This window comes from Vombatus ursinus, unplaced genomic scaffold (genome assembly GCF_900497805.2).
Source record: "Vombatus ursinus unplaced genomic scaffold, bare-nosed wombat genome assembly UNPS02014787.1, whole genome shotgun sequence".
In the NCBI taxonomy this organism is placed as follows: domain Eukaryota; kingdom Metazoa; phylum Chordata; class Mammalia; order Diprotodontia; family Vombatidae; genus Vombatus; species Vombatus ursinus.
Genome location: NW_020954565.1, coordinates 721251 through 744072, shown reverse-complemented (window position 1 = coordinate 744072; position 22822 = coordinate 721251). Strand labels below are relative to the sequence as shown.

Sequence of the window (22822 nt, the reverse complement as noted above, 5' to 3'; positions counted from 1 at the left end):
ATCAAGATTCTGTTGTTGTAATTTAAATCTTCTGCTAATATGACAGGAGTCTAGGAGTAGTGCTTTTAGCATTGTCATGAGAAGATGATAGATTTCCAAGATGTCTGATGGGATGCAAGACTAGGTTGCCCATCAAGTTACAAGAATCATCAAAAGGTGACTTTAATGATCTTAACTTTCCAAGTCATATTAGCTACTGTGCTCGACAAGGGTGTTTCTAAGTAAAAAAGACAAAGTTCCCCTGCTTTATACATTGAACAGGTTACGAAATGCCTGATCTCTTTGCTAAGACTTGTTCATCTCTTCCTGTGGCATCAAACCAACATATTTCCATGCCATTGAATGAACCGTTTAATATAGTATTCAAGTAATAGATAATATTTTTGGTTATTTGTATGCTCACAGTCATATGCAATAGCTTCTAAGTTTCTCTTTGCTTGCTTATGATTCTAAATGATGACTTTTAGCCAGGATATACTTAAATATTTAAATGAACATTCTCTGATATGTTAAAGTAATTTTCATATTTTAACTAATCATTGAGCTTGTTTATATTAATATAAATATGACTCTTAAATGCTTTTATTAAATAACTACTGATATGAGAATTGCTTCTTCATATCCTTTGACTACTTATCAAACAATGATCAAGTATTTTAATGCATAAAACAAAATAAAAAGACACAGGTGATCATAAATTGGACAATTTTGTCAGTACCTTGTTCAGCTTTACATATACAGATATAAATGTACATGTGGAACATATATAATATCTAAAATATAGATTACATTGATATATTGTATTTATTTATGTTATTTAATATATTAATACTAAACGTATCAGCATATTATATATTGAATATATATCCTAGAAACAAGTATAGAGTATTTATCCATATACATATAAAACAACATATGTATAACAGAGGTTCACAGTTTATTATACAATCTCTTTTTCTGTCTTTTGTACATTAAAAATTTTATTTTTGTGGATGATTGTTAAAGTCATACTAAAAAAAAGTTTACTTTTTTTAAAACAAGAAAATAGCCACTATAAGTTTGAGAACTCCACTGAAATTAATGAAGTCTGATCTATAACATTTCTACAATATATGATAATTACAAATCATTTAAATCTGGTCTTTCACAGTGTCTGTGTAGTTGGTAAAAGTGAGCCCTGCAAAAAATAACTTGTCTTATGCTACACAGATAACTCTCATGTTGACTACTAGTAAAATAAGTAGGAATTTGATTCCTTAGTGTTGGTAGAAAATGTCTTCCTTAGGATAAAGGTATTAAACCTTTCTATGTCGACAACAGAATGACATATGGAGACTGGATGATGTAGTTGAAAGAACTCTTGACTGTGAATATGAAGAGATGAGCTCAAGTCCAGAGTCGATTGCAAATTAGCAAGTTATCTTGACCTTGGTCAAATTATCAGGCTTGCCTTTGTTCAAGTTTCCTTATTTATAGAAAGATAAATTTGATTAGTTGGTCTCTAATGCTCAGCTCTTTCAGCTCTAAAATTATTTCATCACAGTTTGCTACTTGAAAAGGAAAATATGTATATCTAGTAAAAAAAGAGTATAATGCTTCTAAATAAATTGTTAATAAAAACTCCTTGGAAATACAGTATGTCAATCAAACTTATATTTGGAACTCAAGCAAATTAGTATGTGTATGGGGATGTGTGAATGAGACTGCATTGTGGAGAGATTTACTGCATGTTGTACACAATACTACTGGAATGAATATCAGTAAAATGAAGATTTGAATTCTACCTCAGACATATAGTGATTATGTGATTAGAAGAATATCACTTAATTTCTCCCAGCCTTAATTTCCTTGGCTTGTAAAATAAGGTTCATAATAGTATGTAATTCACAGGGCTGTTGTAAGGCTCAAATGAGATGATACATGTAAAGAAGTTTGGGAATCCTTACGTGCTATGTAAATGCAAATTATAATTAGAACAATTATTATTACAAAATAGCTCTGTTTTTTAGATAGGAAAGTACACAAGGTCATTTAAATGTTAAGTAAACAAAAAGAATTGTAGATAACATAGGAACTGTCAGGAGTCAATTTCACTTTTTAATTATTACAGAAAAGAATATTAACTGATTTCAAAAATTCATAAATACATTCCGTTCTATTTCTTGGGAATACCTGCAATGTTGATAATATGTACTCCTCTTTACTTCCAAAATCAATTTACCAAATATCTCATGACTGTATACTTTGTTCTAAACAAATTTACTGCATTGGAAGAAGGCCTTAGGTTGATAAGTATTAGGGATGGTATTTTTTGAGTATAATTTATCCATTTTTTTTTTGTATTTGTTGCTATAAATGTAGTACACAAGCAAAGTTTCTTTTTTTAGTTTATGTAAATTTTATTTGACCAAAAGCTAGAAAAAGGAGATACTATTACATATGATACATTTGGTAACGATCTAAATGAAAAGCTCTTGTTTCATTCAGCTTTACATTTCCTAGTGTGTTTCTGGGTAGTGTGATGCTTAATAAGTAGGAATGAGGACTGGGATTATATGCTAGAAGCAGGGTAATTTTTAATCACAACTGTAAACTTGAGTTTTCATATCTGTTCCACACTGCTGTGGAATAAGGAATGTTTTAGCACTGAGCTGTACACAAGGAAACCGTTTAGCGATAACAAATAGGCACTCTCTATTTGAATCTCTGAATCCAGTTAAATCAGGAGGTTTTTGGTCTTTATGAAGTTGGTCCCAAAAATAAGGATTAAAATCCCTCTGAAATAGAACAATCTTCCATTTACCATACTATGGCAGTCTAAAATAAAATAAGATAATTTTAATTTTATTTCTCCTTTAGTGACAGTGAGGGTGCCTTTAGTCTTGTGTTTCTAACCAATAGATTCATGGACACAGAAACAGAAGTAAAGTTTCCAAAGAGGGGTGTGGCAAAGTATCTATTTCTAAAGTAAAATATAGAAAATTCTTGCTTCGCTTTTACTATACGTAATCTTCTAATAGTCCTCAGAAAGCAGCATTACCCTTTCTGTGAAAAGGGTAATGATTCCCAGACTTTGCATTTGCTATGGTAGCATGCTCATTCAAAAAATATGATTCATGTGGTAGTGGGATATCCATCACAGTGTCTAATTATAGAAAAGTTAATAGTGAGATTGTTTTCTGGCTATAGGGACCCATGTAATAGCCCCAAACACAAAACGGTCTTCAGTTCTCTGAAGACCCTTTAAACTTTTGAAGTAACAGTTGTGAAATAATAAAGAAAGGGGCAGAGCCAAATAGTTCTTATCCATCTGAAGAAATTAATTCTTGGTACTTGGTGATTTTTATCACATGGCCAACAAGTTGATACGCTATTATATGAAATTATCAATATTCATATTGACATTCTTGTATGAATTAAATTAGATTTAATAAAAAGGCTGCAACTAAATTGTGTAATGTCCTCAGAAGTTTCAATTGGAAAGATAAATAAAGGACCTTGGTTCTAAAGATAGAAAACTCATCTTATGCTAAGATATGTAGTTACTCATTGACAGTTAGGTAGAGCAATGAATAAAGCTCTGAGCCTGGAGTCAGGAAGACCTGAGTTCAAATCCAGCCTCAGACACTTACTAGCTATGTGACCCTTGGCAAGGCTCTTAACACTATTTGCCTCAGTTTTATCATCTGTAAAATGAGCTGGAGAAGGAAAAGGTCAAATACTACAGCATCTTTGCCAAGAAAACCTCAAATGGTATCATAAAGAGTTGGATACAACTGAAACAATTGAACAACTACGTGGTTACTCCCTCTTGAAGTGCGTAATGATTGAGGCCAAGATTACTCAAGATGATTTTACCTTGTAGAAATAAAGAACCTTAAGAATAGCAAGATTTTATACCCTCTGGGTTGGAAGGGTTCAATGAATCTCTCTAGTCCCACTTGTTTTAATCCTTCATACTTCATCAATATAAATCTGAATACTCAGTGACTTTAGTACAAAAATGTGCACGTGAGTGATAAACCAACAAATGAAAATATGTAGGAAAATATGATTTAGGATCAAGAAATAAAAATGGTCAAAAACATTTAGAGTTCCCAGAATTTTCATTTTTATAGAATAAATACTTTATTCAAGAAGAGATTTTGGAGACACAGAATATAGTGAACACTTAAACTACATTAGACAAAAATATATTGGATTATATCTTAAGTAACAGGAAGTGGTTACAGATATAGCAGTTATTTGAAAATCAGATGTCTATATGCAGTTATATTTTCACACAGAGCAAAAGTCAAAGTAAAAATCAAATCTGTTTAAAAGATAAGAATTAGGAGAAGATAACTGTGGGTTATTATAGCAGTTCCAACCTATCATCTGTATGCAAATAGCTGATTCTATAAGGTTTAACTAATGGGAAAGTCACCACAGTTCAGTGGTAAAAAGCATCTAGAAACAATCTTAACTGACTGACACTTGTTCTTTGTGGTAAGAAATGAAAAAATGGCAACCAAAAGCAACAGTAGTTTAGACTCTTTCAAAATGTCACAAAGTTGATAAATTTAAATGTATAAAATTATGAAAAATATAGATAAAAACCGATATAGAAAAAACATCATTAAGATTCAAGCATAGAATCAAAACTCCCTCATGGTAGATATCCACAAGAACCCAACCCGAAAATGTAGATAAAGATCCATTGAATATATGACTGGAGTTATGGAGATTTTTGTACACAAGTGAAGAGATTTATGATAGCAATATAGAGCCAGGTACTTGCCAATACATATTGCAGAAAGGTTATCCTTAAAGAATCCAAGCCATATTGACCAATACAAATCATGCAAGGAAACCACAGAAACAATGCCACATAGCATTGTAGATTGTAACAATTTATCACCTACAGAATAGTTAGAAAGACACAATCTGATGTCCAGAATTGTATGCCAGAAATTATTCTCATAAATTAAAAGGCATAAATCTCTCTTTTACAAATACAGGACACTCCTCTCAAAGACATCAACAAATAAATTATACTGCAGCTGGAGCATTAGCACAGAAAAAAAATGTTCCCCACAATCAACTGGATATGACATTCATCAAAATAATTTAAGAATAACTTTCTAAATAGATGTTTCTATAGTATAATACAATTCATGCAATCTCTAAATCATGTGGAAAGAAAAGTTTTGTAATATATACATATCTAATTAAAAAATTTAAGTCATCTGAATATCATCTCCATAATCCTATCTGCTATTGCAGTTGTCCTGGGATACTTCCAGTGAACCTAGAGAACATGAACTTATTATCTAAATATGTAGTATTCTGTAAGACATGAAATAGAAAAGACTAATAGCAAGATAGACTTAATATGGGGCAATTTCTATCTGAATTCCATAGAGCAAAACAAGGAAATAATAATAGCAGTATTTATCTAGCTTGTTAGAAAAGCACTTTACATGTTTTATATCATTTGAGCCTCACAAAATCCTTGCATGGTAAGTGATAAAGGTATACCTAATACAGGTCTGAACCAATATTGAACATAGTTTCCTCCAGTTTGGGCTTGAAATGAACAAATCTTCTTGCCTTGTTCTTTCCATTGTTTGTCTTTTTGAGACATTTGATTATAGCCTTTGCCATCATAGGCATGAGTGTTGAAATATCTGATAAGAAAATAATCTTAAGGTTTATAAATGTTCCTTTCATGGTAACCCTATCGAGACAACAACTCGTTGGCATTTTCTCAAGATTTTCGAGTTCCCATTTTGATTGAAGTTCAGCAAAGAGGTCTGCATAGAGTGAAACGTTTAGAGATGTAACAAAGCTTTGGACAAGACAGTATAAATATTTTCTTTTTAATTTTTATTGTACTTATTGATGGTAGCAATCAACCAATGAAAGAACATGTACGCCCAGATTTTGCTAGTCCCTGGTAAGAATATTTTCTTGGATTTTTTTTCCTCTTTTTACACACATGAGGGAAAGGCAAATGAGATAAGGCTCCATGCTTTCTTTCTCTCTCTCATACCTACTCTGTTTGTTCTCTTGTCATAGTTTCTATTGCCCTTCCTTAGAAAAGTTCCTCAGATGACTAAAGAATATTCAGTCATCTTTTTTTCAAAAGCATTTTCAAGACATTTCAGTGGTCATATGCTTTCAATGACTGTTCATTTTTTTCTATCTTCATTTTCCCAATCACTTCTCTGTTTCTCAAGCTCCTTTCTTATCTTCTGATCTTTCTTTGCCTTTTTCCCATGTAATATCACTCCTTCCCAAGTAAACATATACCTTCAAAATTACATTTTCCTATGCCTACTTAAAAATGTTTTTTTCTCTAGATAAATCAAATCCTAGCTACTTCACCACAAAAGAGCAAGACCTGGCATGATTTATGTCTTTCTCATCCAGTAGCAGTATCCTATATGCATTAGAGCATAATATCACTGGAATTACTCCAGCAGGCATGCGGAGTAATCTCTGTGAGTAGCCAGCGTCCTCTGAGCCTAACCTCTATGCATTGCCAGATAATAACTGAAAATGTTCAATTATTTGAAAGCTAATATTCTCATTCTTGAGATATAAGGTTTGCTGATAGTAAGACCATCAATGACTCTGAATATGGAAAATTTACAACACAAAGAAGGCAGTTTGACTTTAATTGTATATTCAGGTATATATGCATTGAGGAACTTAAAAATAAGACAAATTCATAGGATCATAAAGCTAGGACTAGGGATGTCTGAGTTAAGGCAGCGTGGTGAAGGTATTTGGGATCATTCAATTAACAAACATTTATTATGAGCCTACTATGTGCCAGGCACTGTGCTAAGCTCTGGGTTTGAGTTAAGCTTTGAAAACTTGTTTCTAATTATCCCTTTCAGATGACATCATATTTGTAAAAATTGTTTAACACAGTGCCTGGCACATAATAGACACTATACAAATGCTTATTCGGTCCCCTTCCTTTTCCCTTCCCCCTCTGACACCAGCTATGTTACTTTGACCAAATCACTATTTTTTTCTAAGTTTCAGTTTATTTTTGTGTAAAATGGAGGTAATAATTTTTGTAATACCTACCTAACAGGATAGTTGCACGTAATTCTTTGAGCACTTTAAAATATATAAGGGTTGGCAGCTGGTCATGAAACAATACAGATTAGCCAATGTTGATACATACAAACAGCAGTCCTTCAGTGGTTATCTAATGCAAATTAATTCAACAAGGTTTATTAAACATGTACTTTGTGCAAGACACTGAGCTCATTCTGATCGTATAAAGACAGAAATGAAACTATGTGTTTTTGTTTTTTTAGTTATGATAATAGCCATTATTTACTAATGCTTTAAGATTTGCAAAGCACTTTACAAATTTTATCTCATTTCATCCTCACCACAGCCTTGAGAGGTTGGTGTTATTATTACCCCCATTTTACAGATGAGGAAACTGAGGAAGATAGTGGTTAAGCAACTTGCTTAGAGTCACAGAGCTAGATAGTGTCAGAAGCAGGGTTTGAACTCAAATCTTTCTGGCTCAGCTCTCTTTTAGTGGGTTGCAACACATAAAGGGATAAGTAAATACCAAATATTCATGAAATACTCCTGAAAGGAAGAAAGCATTAATAACTGAGATCATCAAGAAAGGCCTAATGAGTGGTCCTCGAGCTTTGCTTTAACGTGAGCTAGGAATGTGTTGAATCTGTGGCAAAGTCAGAGGACATTTTAGATCCGTGAGATCATTTCAGCAAAGGATAGAAGGAAGGCAATGGAATGTCATGTAAGAGCAATTCAGAATGGTTCAATTTGGTCAGAACAGAGGAAATGTAAAGGGGAGAAATGCAAAATAAACTTGGCAAGATAAAGGAAAGCTAGACTCTATAGGGTTTTAAGTGCCTGACTGAGGATTTCTCATCTCTGAATTTAATGGTGAAATTTGTTAAGAAGCAAAAAATTTTGTACTTATTATAAATAGGCAAGAAAAGGAGAACCTAAATTTGACCATGAGAGATATTTCAACTATGTGCTACATTATCGTGATATTTTATTTCTATTCACAAGTGAAAACAGTGCTGTTATAAATAAGAGTTATATATTGATTTATTCAAACTATAAACATTTGACATTGTTGTTCAATCAAGTGTGGCATTATCATTAAAATTTAGTATCGGGTGACATTTTTGAAACACAGTAAAGCAGGATTATATTGATGAGTTGCAAGGTGTTGCATTATCCAAATGTGACAAAAGCAACACACAAAGATATAGGGAACATATATTCATTGAACCACATTTATTATATCATTAGAAATGTTTGAGTTATTTGGCCCCTCCAAAAACAATAATATCTTATGCTGTAAAGGAAAAAAAAAAGAATCTGTAGAGATTTTTTAGGCTCCCTTTCCTCCATTTGGGAAGCCTTTCCACTGAAATTGCAGTCTCATTGACAAGTATCTCTGAGTCGTTGCAGTGAAATTATCAAGAGGAGAGTGAATCCACAAAAGCATGGATTCGATCTGGTGATATAATACCATTCTACTTCTTCATTCTTCACACATATTCTTAGATGTTAAGAATTTCTGTTAATGCTATTTGTTAAAAAAATAAATAGGAAACTGCTATGTATGTTAATTGTTCCACCAGATGCTTATAGTTAGTCATGTTTTAATACATAAAATGTTCCAGGTATTTGACAATGGTTTCATGCATGCAGAAATAAACTTTCTTTTACAAGTATTCTGTAACTTAAGAAGAAAGAATCCAAGTTTAGAGGTAGTAATAATGAGATCAATCATTCAATAATATTTAATGATCAAATAAAGAAATATAGGGAGCGTTTTGCAACCTTAACGTGCAATATAAATATTAGCTATTAATGAGGAACAAATGTGTGAATGTCATTACAACAGGCAGTGTCGCACTATCCAATTTAGGCCCGATGGATAGGACACTGGTTTAGATATTTTCCTGAATGCATCTTCTCTTAGATAAGTAACATATAGTTCAGTTTCTCTATGTGCAAAACCCCTTCCCTTTTGTGAAAAAAAAAATATAGTTGGAAAAATTTTCTGGATTTATAATATGAAAATTAGTTAAGCCAATGTGGTAATTTTTTGTACTTTTTCATATTTTTATTAAGAGAATTCTGTTTTGTGAACTGTTTTACGAAAAAGGGGGGGCTGGGGGAAGTGTGGAGGACAAATAGCATGGGGCCCATTCACTGAGGATGTAAGAATCCATTTTCACCGGCCTGTGGATGTTATTACTCACGAGCCTATCTACTCTTCTGATCATTCACTGTTTGGCTCCTCCAATCATATCGACTTTTCCCAGCAAAGATAAATTAGCCTGCTGGTAGACTGTTTTTTTCTAAATTTTTCAAAATTTTCATTTTGAGCATGATAAAAGAGTTGAAGTGAATCTTCAGAGAAAGAAGAACAGGAGCCCGTCTTGTGAATTCTGTTCCTTAAATACCAGTATAACTCCAATTCCTTCTGACTGACTGATGCATCTTTCTAGCCATTTACCAATACGTAAATTCTTTATAACTGACTCTTAAGAAACATATAATATATTCATCTTCAGGTGTGAGGGAAAATAAAAGTCTTATGCATATTTAAATTGTGTAGTCTTTTATACAAAGTTAAGTTAGACATGTGATTAGAAGATAGATTAAATGCTCTTTTGGAGAAAACCTTTTTTCTTTAATTTCAGTTTTTCTGTTTTGTCTTAGATGGAGCTTGCTAAGGAAGAAAAATGTGAATTTTTGCCTTTCCTTTCCCCGAGAAAGGTCATAGTAAAAGGTGGACGAATTGTTGGTATGCAGTTTGTTCGGACAGAGCAAGATGAAACCGGAAACTGGAATGAAGATGAAGATCAGGTGGTCCAGCTGAAAGCAGACGTGGTAATCAGTGCATTTGGCTCAGTGCTAAGCGATCCTACAGGTACAGTGATAAATGGTTGTAATGTGTAACATGGCTGTCTGTTATTTTAGTTCTGCAAGAGGTTCCAGCTTTCAGGGAGTTGTTTTTCAGTTTGATATTAATTTCCTTTCCTTACTGTGGAAGTCAGGCAATGAAACAGAAAAACCTGAAGAATGGCATTTAATTATTGACTTTAAATGGCAACTGGTAGAAAGATAGCAGCCAGCATCATTCATTGGTAGTGATGTGTCTAAGTGAAAAAACAAAATTGTTTTACTTTATAGTAACTTATCTTAATAAACTCTTTTGTTTTCGACCTGATCATGGCCACCATATTTCAAACTGAAATAGTAAGAGGAGAAAGAGGAGGAAGAAGAAGAGAAGGAAGAGAAAGAGATGAGGAGGTGAAGGAGGAGGAGGAGGAGGAGGAGATAGTGGAGGAGGAAGAATAGGTAGAGCTATCATTTATATTATGATTTAATGTTTACAAAGTTTTAAATACCCGAGCAAAATGAACCTCAGCATTTAAAATCTTTTATAATCTGCCTCCACTTAAACTTCCAAGTTAATTTTTTTTGTTTTCTTCATAAGAGCCAAACCAGCCTACTTACTCTTCCTCGAACCCAGCACTATATCTCCCCCTTTTGTGCTCTTTCAGATATTCTGCTCTATGCCAAAAATCACTCTCCAACTCCTCCTCACTGCCTATTAGAAGCTTCTTTTTTTTGTGCCATTATTGCTACCTCTTTCTTTCAGCAAAAATCCCGCACATGCACACCCCTCCCCCAAGAAAAAAATTAAGGGATAGATAATCAAACCCTTGCAATGAATAACCAAAATAAATCCACACTTGTCATGTCCAAAAATGTATTTCTCACTCTGCATCGTGGACTCATTACACTTTTTTATAGGATTTGTCAGCATGCTTTATCATTGGGCCACTGGAGTTGTGGCATTGAATTTCTTAAGTCTTTCCAAGATGTTTCTGATATTGTTCTTACTATATATATACTTTGCCTGCTAACTTTCCTATTTTCTGCCAACTTTACCCTACATTAATTCATACAAGTCTTCCTAGGCTTTTCTGAAATCATAAATTTGATCTTTTTATGATGCACAAATAGTATATTACATACCTAATCATTCCCCAATTGATGGGTACCTACACAGTTTCCGGTTATTCTTTATAAGAAAAAATTCTAATATTTTTATACATATGAATCTTTTCCTTCTTTCTCTTATCATGTTGGGGCATACAGTCTGCATCAAAGGGTATGCACAGTTTGGTGACTTTTGGAATGTATTTCCAAATTATTTTCCAGAAGACTTGACTGATTCCTGGATCTACTAACAATGAGCCAGTGTGTCTGGCTCAGCCTAAGGGGTTAATTCACAACCAAACAAAGGATAAAGGAGATTATTTTAAAAAGTGTGAGAGAGAGAACTCGAATTGCATGAATTATAAATGCTTTTGAATGAACAAAATTAAATTAGGATGAGAATTGAAGTGATTAACAAGGAAGCAATTTTCATGTCAAATATCTCTGATAAGGGTCTTATATCCAATAACTAGTAAAATATATATAAACAAAAGCCATTTCCAATAGATATGTGGAAGGAAAACAGTTCTTCAAAAAAAGAGTTGTAAACTATTAATAATCATCTGAAAGAGTGCTCCAAATTCTCATTAGTAAGTGAATTAAAATAACATATCTGAAGTTTCACCTCACACTCAGAAAGAAAAATGTCAAAGATAATGTAAGGTGGTAATAATCAGTATTTTAGGAACTGTGGAAAAATGACATATCAATGCACTGCTTGTGGAGTTGTGAATTGTTCCAACCACTCTGGAAAACAAATTTAGAACCATGCAAAGAAAATGACTAGAGGGTCAATAGCTTTTTACCTTGAGATTCTACTGCTATGGCTATATCTACTCCAAGGACATCAGTGATGAAAAGAAATTCCCATAAACACCAAAAAATTTATAGTCACACTTTTTGTAGTAGCAGGGAACATCAATGGATTATCTTTGGTTGGAAAATGGCTAAACAAGCTGTAGTAGATGACTATAAATTACTGTGCCATAAGAAATAATGACTATGATGATACAGAGAAATGTGGAAATACTTAAACGCAAAGCAAATTAAGCAGAACTTACAACATTGTCAGTGAAAGGAATAATGACAACAAACTAATGGAAACTAAATGCTGTAACATTACAGTGATCAAGTGTGGCTCCAAAGTAGCGATATGAGAAGGCTCCTTCCTCCTTTATTTAAGGACTCTGTTTGTGGAAGACTATAGAAAATGTTCAGTTTTTTGGATGTATTGTTATGTTTTTACCAATCTTTCTTTTTCTTTTTTTAATTCTTTGTTATAACACATGGATCTCGGGGACACTGAAGGAGGAAGGATAAATTGGGAATTGTAGGTGATATATAAAACACATAAACAAAAAATTGTTTTTTATAAAAGTGAGAAAATTGCAATTTCCTCTTCCTGAAATAGTTGAAAAGTTGAGGATATGTCATATTTCATTATATTTGGAATCCTAAACACAGTTAATGGGTAGCAATTTGTTCAGTTACATAAAACCTAGAAGACGTGGCCATTCCTGGTGAGTAACTCTCTACTTGTGATTTAGATTCCATTCCTTAAACTAGGGTGATATTTCAGTATTTATTTTTGTCATCTCTGTAGCATCTTCAGTTCTTGAGTCTTTTCTATATCTTCTTCCCCCTCTACATCCAAAGATTTAAATGCTTCTACATCTTGAGGGGGAAAAAAAAAATCTTTTTTTTTACCTTGTTGTCAAATATAGTACTTCCCTACTTCTTACCTTCCTTTCACTGTATGACTTTTCAAATGAGTGATTATACCTGAATTCTCCTTTTGCTTACTAATTCATTCCCTCCTTGACCCCTTAAATCTGACCTCTTAGCTCTAACCTCATCCGTCTACTAAAATTGAACTCTTAAAAGTCTCTACATCATTCTTGCCAATTTCAATGACCTATATGACCTCATTCTCCTTGGTTTCCATAAAGAATTTCTATCATTTTCCATTTTTAAGCTCTTCCCTCAGCTTCCATATATCTTACTAACTTTATCCAGATTATTCTTATTATAATCCTCTGTGTACTCAGCCAAGCATCTTTTCCACTTCCCAATAATTGATCATGGGCTATCTTCAAAGTTCAGTCTTTGGCCTTCTATGTTCATGTTCTTTCTCTTATTGTCTCCCTTTCTGTCTCTCTGTTTATCTCATATCTGTATATGTGTCTTTATCCTTTTATGCATATATGTATGTGTATATGAATATATATGTAATATCTATTTATATGTTTATAGGTTGTTTCAGTCATTGGACTGATCTATTGATTTATCTAATGAATTCAAATATCCACATTTCAGATGACCCTCAAATTTAGCTCATTCTAATAAAAATATGACTGTAGTTCCAGTTCCTAACAATCTACTCATTCTCCTTTGCCTCTAAAGGAGGCTTAGTTCTATCAATGGTACTCCTTTAGAAGGCTAAAGAAAAAGTTGGATTTTATTTGATGTTGGTTGGTTTTGTTAAAAAATTTTTTCTCTTTTTTATTCTTTGTTATAACGTATGGTTTTCTGGGACACTGAGGGAGGAGAACATCCAGTATTGCAATCACATTTTACTCTTATTTTTAAAGAACTACTGTAACAACATTATCAGTGAAAGACAATATAGTGCACTAGAAAAAGTTGTGGACTTCATTCTTATTTAACTGTTTTAACTATACAATATGTCTTTATTTGAAATTAAGAATGATTGTAATTTTTATTTGTTTCTCATTAATAAGACTAACTACTATTTATTGAACACCCACAATATACAAAGCAGTGTCCTAAAATGGGATTCAAAAGACATAATTTGGTCCCTTTCCTCAGGGCCATGAGGAGGCAATGTATAAAGATGTAAAGGTAAATAACAATGAAAATTTTAAATAACAGTCTCAGACAATAGAAGACATGTCACAACAGAGAGCGTGATTAATTGCCAAATAAATTTTAAGACAGTAATTGCTATAGGAATTCATTATCATCTTCTGCACTGAGGCCATGCTCCATAGTAGATGATCAATAAATACATGTTGATTTAATAAAATTTTAAAAAATGAGTAAGTTCACCAAAATAAATATGAGTAAACACACATGTTATCTAACTAAGTCCCCTCCCACTATAGTTTAACTGCAATTACATTTAAGTAACAGACCATTTAGGCCTTTATTAGATAGATTCCATACACACACACACACACGTGTGTGTGTATGTGTGTAATTCTCAAGAAGTTTGAAAGATGTTAGGGTTTAAGTTAGAGTTCTGTCTCTGAGTTACTATGCAATGTTTAATAAGCTATTTCATGTTTATGTATAATGGTAAAGACTGGAAAATATCCAAACATGTTAAATTGTGCTCATTCTTACTCTACAATTGCCAAATCCTAAAATTACCTATGATAGTACTGTGTGCCCAATAAATAATTAGACCCTCGTGAAGTTACTGGCATTGCTTTTTCTTTAACTAAAGCAGATCAGGAACCTTCTACAGCTCATTCACATTCACCATAGAAAATGTACCTAACCCCTTGGTGGCTTTCTTCTTGTTATATTAAGATCTCTAGGAAACTATTGTACCACTCAGATTGTCTACTTACTGTCTCTTGCCCTCACTGTATGAGTGAGTCAATGCCTTTTCTAGCTATTTATAAGGCATTCCAAAAGTTTTAGTGCTAAAAACTGTAGAGACATGAGGGACAACCTATATTTCCTTATGATGTTTTTTATAGAACTTTTAGCACATATCATGGATGATAGATATCAACATACATAGACACTTACCTACAATATATGTATCCTTCTATGCCCTTTGGGTCATCAACGGTTTTGATTCTTACAAGACCAGAGTATTCCATGATTTTCAATGATATATAGCATCCTGAGGGGATATTGCTGTTAATATGTGGACTTTTGAGGCAGCAAGCCACTCTGGATCATTGAAAATCCAACATAATTTCCCAAAGGTCACTTAGCCAGATATCCTTCTATTCAATTCTTGGCCCAATTATTTATCATTCATTATAAAGGCTTTCCTAATCCCCCAGCTAAAAGTGATTCCTCTTTTCCTGAGATGTTCCTGAAGACTTAGAAACATACTTTGTGTGTTTCTGTCTTATTACACTTTATCTCATAATGCACCTCTTTGTATGTCTTTCATATCTTCCTTATTAGAGCACATGGTGCTTGAATTTGATCCGCTTCAACCTTTCTGTTCCCAACACTTAGGACAGTACCTTGAACAAAATAGGAATTTCAGAAATGTTGGTTAAATTGATTTAAAGTAAAGTACCGTCTTTGACCTTTGTCTTTCTTTTGTAAACTTCACTTCATTGAGAACATGTATTAGAAGCATTTCGAAAATGGTAAATACTATGTAATTACAACAACAACAGCAATAGGCAATAATAACAGCATAGCAGAGTCAATAAAGAGTTAACCTTAGAGTTAGGAAGACTTGGATTCAAGTCCTGTCTCTGACATATATTGGTTTTTGTTGTCCTTGTTGTTGTTGTAGTAGTTGTTGTTTGACCCTGGGCAAATCACTTGAATTCTCAGTTCCTTAGGCCAGTGTTGTCAAATTCAAATAGAAAAGAGGGCCAATAAACCATACATAAGGATACACAAGTGAAGCACATTTGATATAGTTTTAACACATCATGAAATCTACATTTATTTGTGTTTTTTATTTATTTTGTTAAATATTTCCCAGTTACATTTTAACTTAGTTTAGGTTGCATTTAAAAATGTTGTGGGCAGCCTGCAGGTCACATGTTTGGCCATGTTGTTCTAGGCTGCTAGGTCTGCAAGTTGTGGAGAAAGCACTGTCAATGTTGATTGATAGAGGATGTTTCTGGGCCAGTGAAATCACAGATCAAAAAAAGATATCTTAAATATTAGATTTCCTGCTTATGTGTTTTTTCAAGTTCAGGTATCCTTTTGGGATGACAGAGTCCACTATAAACTTGTGGTACATAATTTCAACTAAGCCCTCACTACAGCTAGGCAATCTTTTTATACCTACTTAATTAATTCACTATCCCACTCATCACAAAGCCTTTTCCATTTTTTTTTTCCACATCTGTCTTTTCCTTGCCAAGGCAAACTCCTCTACATGAACAAGTGAGCTCATTCCCTCTCGTCTTCTCTAGTAGATTGCCCTCTTTATCAAGTTCCCCTCTGTCTTGCTTATCTTCAATCTCTCCCTCTCTACTCTCTATTTTCCTATCACCTATAAATGTGTCCCTCCCCTTGCATTCTCAATGAATAAATAAATAAATAAAAACCTCAAATGAGCCATCCATCCCCAGTAGCTGTCACCCCATATCTATGCCCCATCTATGTTAAACTCTAAAACCTCCAGTTTAATCATGTCACCTCTCCATTCAATAAACTGTAGTAGCTCCCTATCACCTCTGCGATCAAATAAAAGATCTATATGACCTTCAAACCCTTTCATAACCTTGTCCCCTACTATTTTTCATTCTTTTTACACTTTACTTCCCTGCTAAAATGTTTTATAATGCAGTGACACTAATGTCCTTGTTGTTCCTTGTGTAAGATACCACATCTCCCCACTCTGGGCATTTCCATTGGTATTCCCCCATGCCTAAAACACTCTCCCTCCTCTTCTCATTCTCCTGGCTTCCTTGGCTTTCTTCAAGTACTAAAATCTTACTTTCTATAAGAATCCTTTCCTAATCCCCCTTAATTCTAGTGCCTTCCCTCCACTGATTGTCTACAGCTTGTCCTGAATATATCTTACTTGTACATAGTTGTTTGCTTGTTGTCTCCACAATTAGACTGTGATTTCCTTAAGATCAAAGACTATTTTTTTTTTTGCCTTTCTTTGTACACCCAGTGCTTAATACATTGTTTGGCACATAGTAGGGACTTAATAAATGCTTGTTAACTCATTGATTTGACTTGATTGATTTCATTTTCTTATGTCCTCACTTAGTACATCCAGTACTATGTGAGGGAGGGCAACCATGGAGGTCCCATTATTAGCATTGATTAGAATCAATCACTGTAGCATGAGTCTGGCAAATACTGGCAAATTAGATCTATTAAATATGTCTTGTTCTCCTTCTCATTTTATCTGTTAATGCTCTTGAGATTAAATTTGATAAAGTTTCACAAACAGTTATTATATATAGTATTTACAGATTTCTGCTCTGAGCACTAAAGAAGATATGAGAAATACAACATACGGAACTAGAAGCCTAGGCCAAGTATTAGAAGCAGCATAAGAAAGTTATTGGAAACAAGAATGACCAGGGCATGCTGCTGGGCAGAAAGTAACAAAGTTTAAGTAGAGCATAATGGAGGGGAGTAATATGAAATTGAGCTATAAAAATAATGAAGTGCCTATTCAGGCAAAGGAATTTGAACTTTGTTAGCTATTAGGGACATCATTCCTAGCTCTCTGGTATGGGTGTGGGGTTGTCAGGCCTGTCTTCTTCTTAACTGCTTTTCACTATATGGCAAGGTTATACTATTCATAATCTTCCATTGCCTTCCTCTGCATATTTTGCAAATGAGCTTGTACAGTAAACCGATGGTTCCCTTTGCTACCATGTCTCTAGCCTTGGAAAGGAGATTAAATTTCTGCTGGCTGAAGTAGCTTGAGAGTCCTATTGACTATTTCATTTAAACCATTCTAAGAAAAAATGATAGTCACAATTGTTTTCTACATTCTGCCCCACTCTTTTCAATGTATGGCTTTGACAGAGTATCTAAAGAGGTCATTTTGGAGCTTCTATAGTTGGAAATGGTGTCTTCCTCAACTTTATTCTAATGTGGGTTTTATCTTGAATTTTGTTCTAACTAGTCAGTTACTGACTGCATATAGGTAACTAATTCTCTAAGGACTTCTCTATCTGTATTTGATGGGGGTCATTATTAGCAACCTCAAACTCTCTTTAGAGAGAAAGTTAATATGATTTGGGCAGCTTGGATTAGTATGTGAGAGTGCTGGACTTGGATTCAACAAAAATTGAATGATTCATTCTTAGATTCCTGCTAGTTATATGACAGTGGACAGGTCATCTTCCTTATCAATAATGTGGAAAAATAATAACACCTACTTCAGTGTGTTGTTATGGAGATCAAATGAAATTATATTTAAAATGCTTTCAATGCTAGTGATGGTGGTGGTGGTAGTGATGGTAGTGATCTTGATGGAGAGGTGTAAAGTAGCCTAATAGTTTGCGAACCCTTGTATTCTTTTACTTCTTGATCATGCCTCATATTTGCCAATCTAGTTTTAAACAATGAACTAGGCATGATAAATATTTGTTCATCATGAAAATTATAAATTAAAGATGAATGCCTCAATAGAAAAAGGGAGGATAATTGGAATTCCATTTTGAAATATCCTGTGTTTCTTGAAATAAAAGTGCTAATTATTATATTATTATTACTCTTAATAATTATCAGTAAACATCATTACTTTGCATCATATCATTATATTTTTTATGTTCTCTATTGTGTTTGAAGCTGTTGAGCAGGAAATAGAAACAAAGGACTGCATTTTTAGGTTCTCTGCATACAGAAAATATTCATGAGTATTTTGAGTGCAATTTAATTGAATTTCTCATTAAGTAGTTGTCCCAAATTCTAAATGCATCAGTGTCCAATTTCAAATTCAATTGAGATAATAGAACTGTAGACTTATTTAGTACCTCTACTCAGTAGACCTCAAAGCACTTGCACCTTTTTAATCTCATGTATCTGTTCTAATTCCAAACTGTATTGAATTGGGATATTATTATTCAGACTGATTAAAATGAATGACAGAAATTTAGTCACAAAGCACCTCCAACTGGCAACTATTCTCCCTTGGCAGTCATAGACAAGCCCTTTTCTTGGAAATTTACTTGGAAAATTATCCACCCTCATGAAGAGGGAGCTTGTTCTCCAACAGAACATCAAGGTCATCTAAGTTGTTTCCCTGTATCAGAACCAATTTTAACAGTCTTCTAGCTTGTAATATAAGTCCTAGTTCTTTCTTTTTCTAATATTAACCAAACAACTACATGAAATCCTTAGAGCATACCTCTTGGGTAAAATTTTTTTTGGGTGAGGATTGGGAGGGAAATGGAAAAAAAAAAATCAGCATTCCTTGTTTGTTTGACTGGACCAGAAAGCCAATTTCAAGTTAAAATACAGGTTTTCTTTACTCAACTGATGCAGTGTTAACTTTGCTGTTGGCTTGCATTTACAAGAGATGTTGTCAACTATCTCTTCCTAGATGAATCATTGAATCTTATTTCTCTTTCCTACAAGATTCCTTTCTGTGCCTGACCCTCCCCTTTGTTTTCCTTCATCCCACTTAAGCAGCAAATCTTACAAATCCTTTCTTCAGAGCTTTTGAATTTAAAAGGGCAGAAATGCCTTGTTTTGTCTTAACCCTGGCGTGTGTCATGAACCTGGGATGACTTTAAGTGCATTAAAATTAAAAGTTTTGCTCATTTGTCTCAGAAGCGAATTTGAAAATTCCTTGTATTAGATTTTTTTTTTAATATCCAGCATAACCACCCACTACAGACACACCATATAATTGTTGTCGTTCTTCAGTTGTTTCGGTCATATCCAACTCTTCATGATCTTATATGGGGTTTTCTTGGCAAAGATAATGGAGTATTTTGCCATTCCTTCTCTACCACATTTTACAGATGAGGAAACTGAGGCAAACAAGGTTAAGTGACTTGTCTAGGGTCACACAACTAGTAAGTGTCTGAGGTCTGATTTGAACTCAGGTCTTCTTGACTCCAGGGCCAGTGTTCTATTCACTGTGCCACCGAGCTGCCCATAACAGACCATATAGTAGACATTTAATACAAATTTCTGGATTTGCTTTATTCTGTTTTACTCATTTTGAGGGGGAAAGTTCATTCCCACCAATAATTTCATTAAATTTTATTTAGTATGAGAGAACGTCTAATAAGTTAAATCTTTTGAGACGCTATCTGTCTATTGTGCCCACGCTTAAAATGCAGTGGTCATTCATGCTCCAGTATCACTACAAATATACACCAAAGCCTTGACCAGCTTGTTTTCAGATCTAGTCCAACTTGTCTCACCTAAGGCATCAAGATGATACCTGAACTCCCAAGAGCTTACCATACTAGCACTAGATTTAGTTTGGAGATGTAATCCACATAGTTCACTGCACCTCAGAACTCCTGAACTCATGAGATCCACTAGCCTTAGCTTCCTCAGTAGCAGGGACTACAGGTGTACGTCACCATACCCAAGCAGTTAAATCTAATAAGCATTTATTAAGCACCTACCTATTAAGACACTTACTAATTCTGTGACCCTGAGCAAGTCACTTAACCCTATTTGCCTCAGATTCCTCATCTATAAAATGAACTAGAGAAGGAAATGACAAACTACTTCAGTATCTTTGCCAAGAAAACCCCAAATGGAAAAGAATAAGATACAACTGAAACAACTGAACAACAACAAAACATTTACCAGCTCTAAGACCATAACAACTAAGCCTCTTCCCTCAAGATGCCTCCATTCTACTAGGAGAAAAACAATATTTACCCAAAGAACTAATTACAAAATGCATACTATGTAATTTCACTGGGAGGAGGGAAGGAGATTATAAATAATACTAGGATGTTGGACCTTTTGTAGGAGGTAGCACCTGAGTTGAACTATCTTAACTGACAACTGCCTCATATGATCCTAAATAAATGAAAGTCTGATTTTTTTTTGTTCTCCCTACAAAGCCTAGGTAGTTGATTTTCTTAATACAAGAAAAGAAAATTTTGAAGTGCTGAATCCTCTCTCGTCTTGTTATTCTTTGGGGATACTCTATCTTTGGCATATTTTAGGGACGTTCTGCATGTTAGAGTGAACATTACACACTCCACGTGTACATAGACTCTTAAAACCACATTTTAGGTGCCAAACGTGAATTATGTTACTGCCTTGTGGTGCAATGAACTGTGTCATGATATGTTCAGCAAGGATGAAAGAGATGGAGAATAGGACCCTCATAAAGAAGTTTAGGGAGCACCTCCTTCACAGTCTTATTTAAGAATAAAGCAGGTGATTTAATCTAGTGATTAAATTGAGGCACAATCTCAAACATATAGAATCCTAATGCCATTTTGCTGATTTTATCTACTGTTAAAAATAAACTAAAATTCTGAGCTACTTGGTAGGTTTTCTACTTTTGTGATAGAGTATAAAAATTAAATAACAACTAATACACAACTTCCTTAAGGAATTGCTAGAAAATTCCATCTAGTTGTTCCATGTTTATCACTCAGAAAGGAGATATATTTTAATTTTAATCTGTCTATTTCCTACCTAGCGTGATGTCTTTCAGAATTCACTATACTGACTATGACAGGTGTTCCTAATTTAATAAACAAAATCCATTTATATTCCCAAAGAAATTCTCATCTGTCATATGGAACCTTGGGAATATTTGACTATCAATATGACAGAAAATATTAATTCTAATAGAGCCTTGTGTAGCTCTTACTATTTATATTATATATTAAACATACATACATATATAATTTTACAGAAATATTGCTATAAATCATAATTGGTTCTACAAGTCATACATGAAAATTAGTCTTATATTTTGGTAGTTATGCCATAACTAATTTTTATAGTTATGTATACATTTATGGAGTGTATATATGATTTGTGTTAAGATTTGTTGTCCCATTGATGAAAGTATATGTTCGCTTCATATCCATATAGTGCCAAGAAATCTAGAAAAAGACTGAGGACTTTGGGTGAACTCCTAGTACAGGATTTATGGAAGGAACAGGAGAAGAGTCAAAAAGTATCAGGGCAGGAAAACATGACTAGGTAGTAGTGGGTACATGGGAGAAAATACCCTCATTGATAAAATTGTAGATCTAAAGGGGAAAAATACAATGTTCTTATAAGATAATGTCTCAGTCATGTTTTCTTTTTGACTTTGAAAAGCTATGTTTTGTGAAGTCAGAGAGAGATTTCATTAACTTTGAGTTGTAGAAAAGGACTATTAACATTACAGAAGCACTATATGATAATGTTGCTATGTGTTTAAATAACACCTATTTATGACATCACGGGCGAGGTTTGCTATATATACAAAAAAATAATTTCTCAACACCATAAGCAAATACATATAAAGTAATGCCTCATTTATCCAACATAACTGGAGAATGAGCTATTTCAGACAAGTGAATTTTCAAAATAATTCTCTCGTCTCATAGTTATTTGCTTCCATATCTTTCCACTCTATTAGATTATAAGCTGCTTACAAGCAGGATCTGTGTTGAGTCTATCTTTGTATTACCATTTGTATCATTTGATACATAATAGATGTCTAACAAATATTTGTAGAGTTTCCAATGCTTGATTGCAAGACTAAATTATGCCTCATTAACTGATAATATATTTATTTTGCTTACTTAAAGCTTTGTGATTATTTTTTGTATAATATATTGAATATTTTTGGGGTGTTACCTAGTCTGGCACTTATGTTTGGTGGTGTAATATTGACCTTAAGGCATGTCACCTCTATTTTCCTTAGGTAGCTCACTTTTATGTTTGCGAAAATAATATTTGAATGGCCTAATTTTGAGTGTTATTAAAAATACTACTCTAGAGCACCAACCCTGAAGTCAAGAGGACCCGAGTTCAAATACAGCTTCAGACCAAACACTTGACACTTACTAGCTGTGTGACCCTGGGCAAGACACTTAACCCCAATTGCCTAAAAATAAAATAATATAAAAATACCCACTCTAGAAATTAATCACGTATATAAGGTGTT

At 33.7% G+C, this 22822-nt stretch overlaps 1 protein-coding gene across 1 annotated transcript in view; it reads left to right on the top strand.

Moving 5' to 3' along the window:
- DPYD (dihydropyrimidine dehydrogenase) overlaps positions 1-22822 on the top strand; it is a 1024364-nt gene that overhangs the window by 468293 nt on the left and 533249 nt on the right. Inside the window, exon 11 of the mRNA XM_027868249.1 lies at positions 9733-9943. Coding sequence (XP_027724050.1) covers positions 9733-9943 — 211 coding nt within the window. The remainder of the gene's footprint in view (positions 1-9732; positions 9944-22822) is intronic.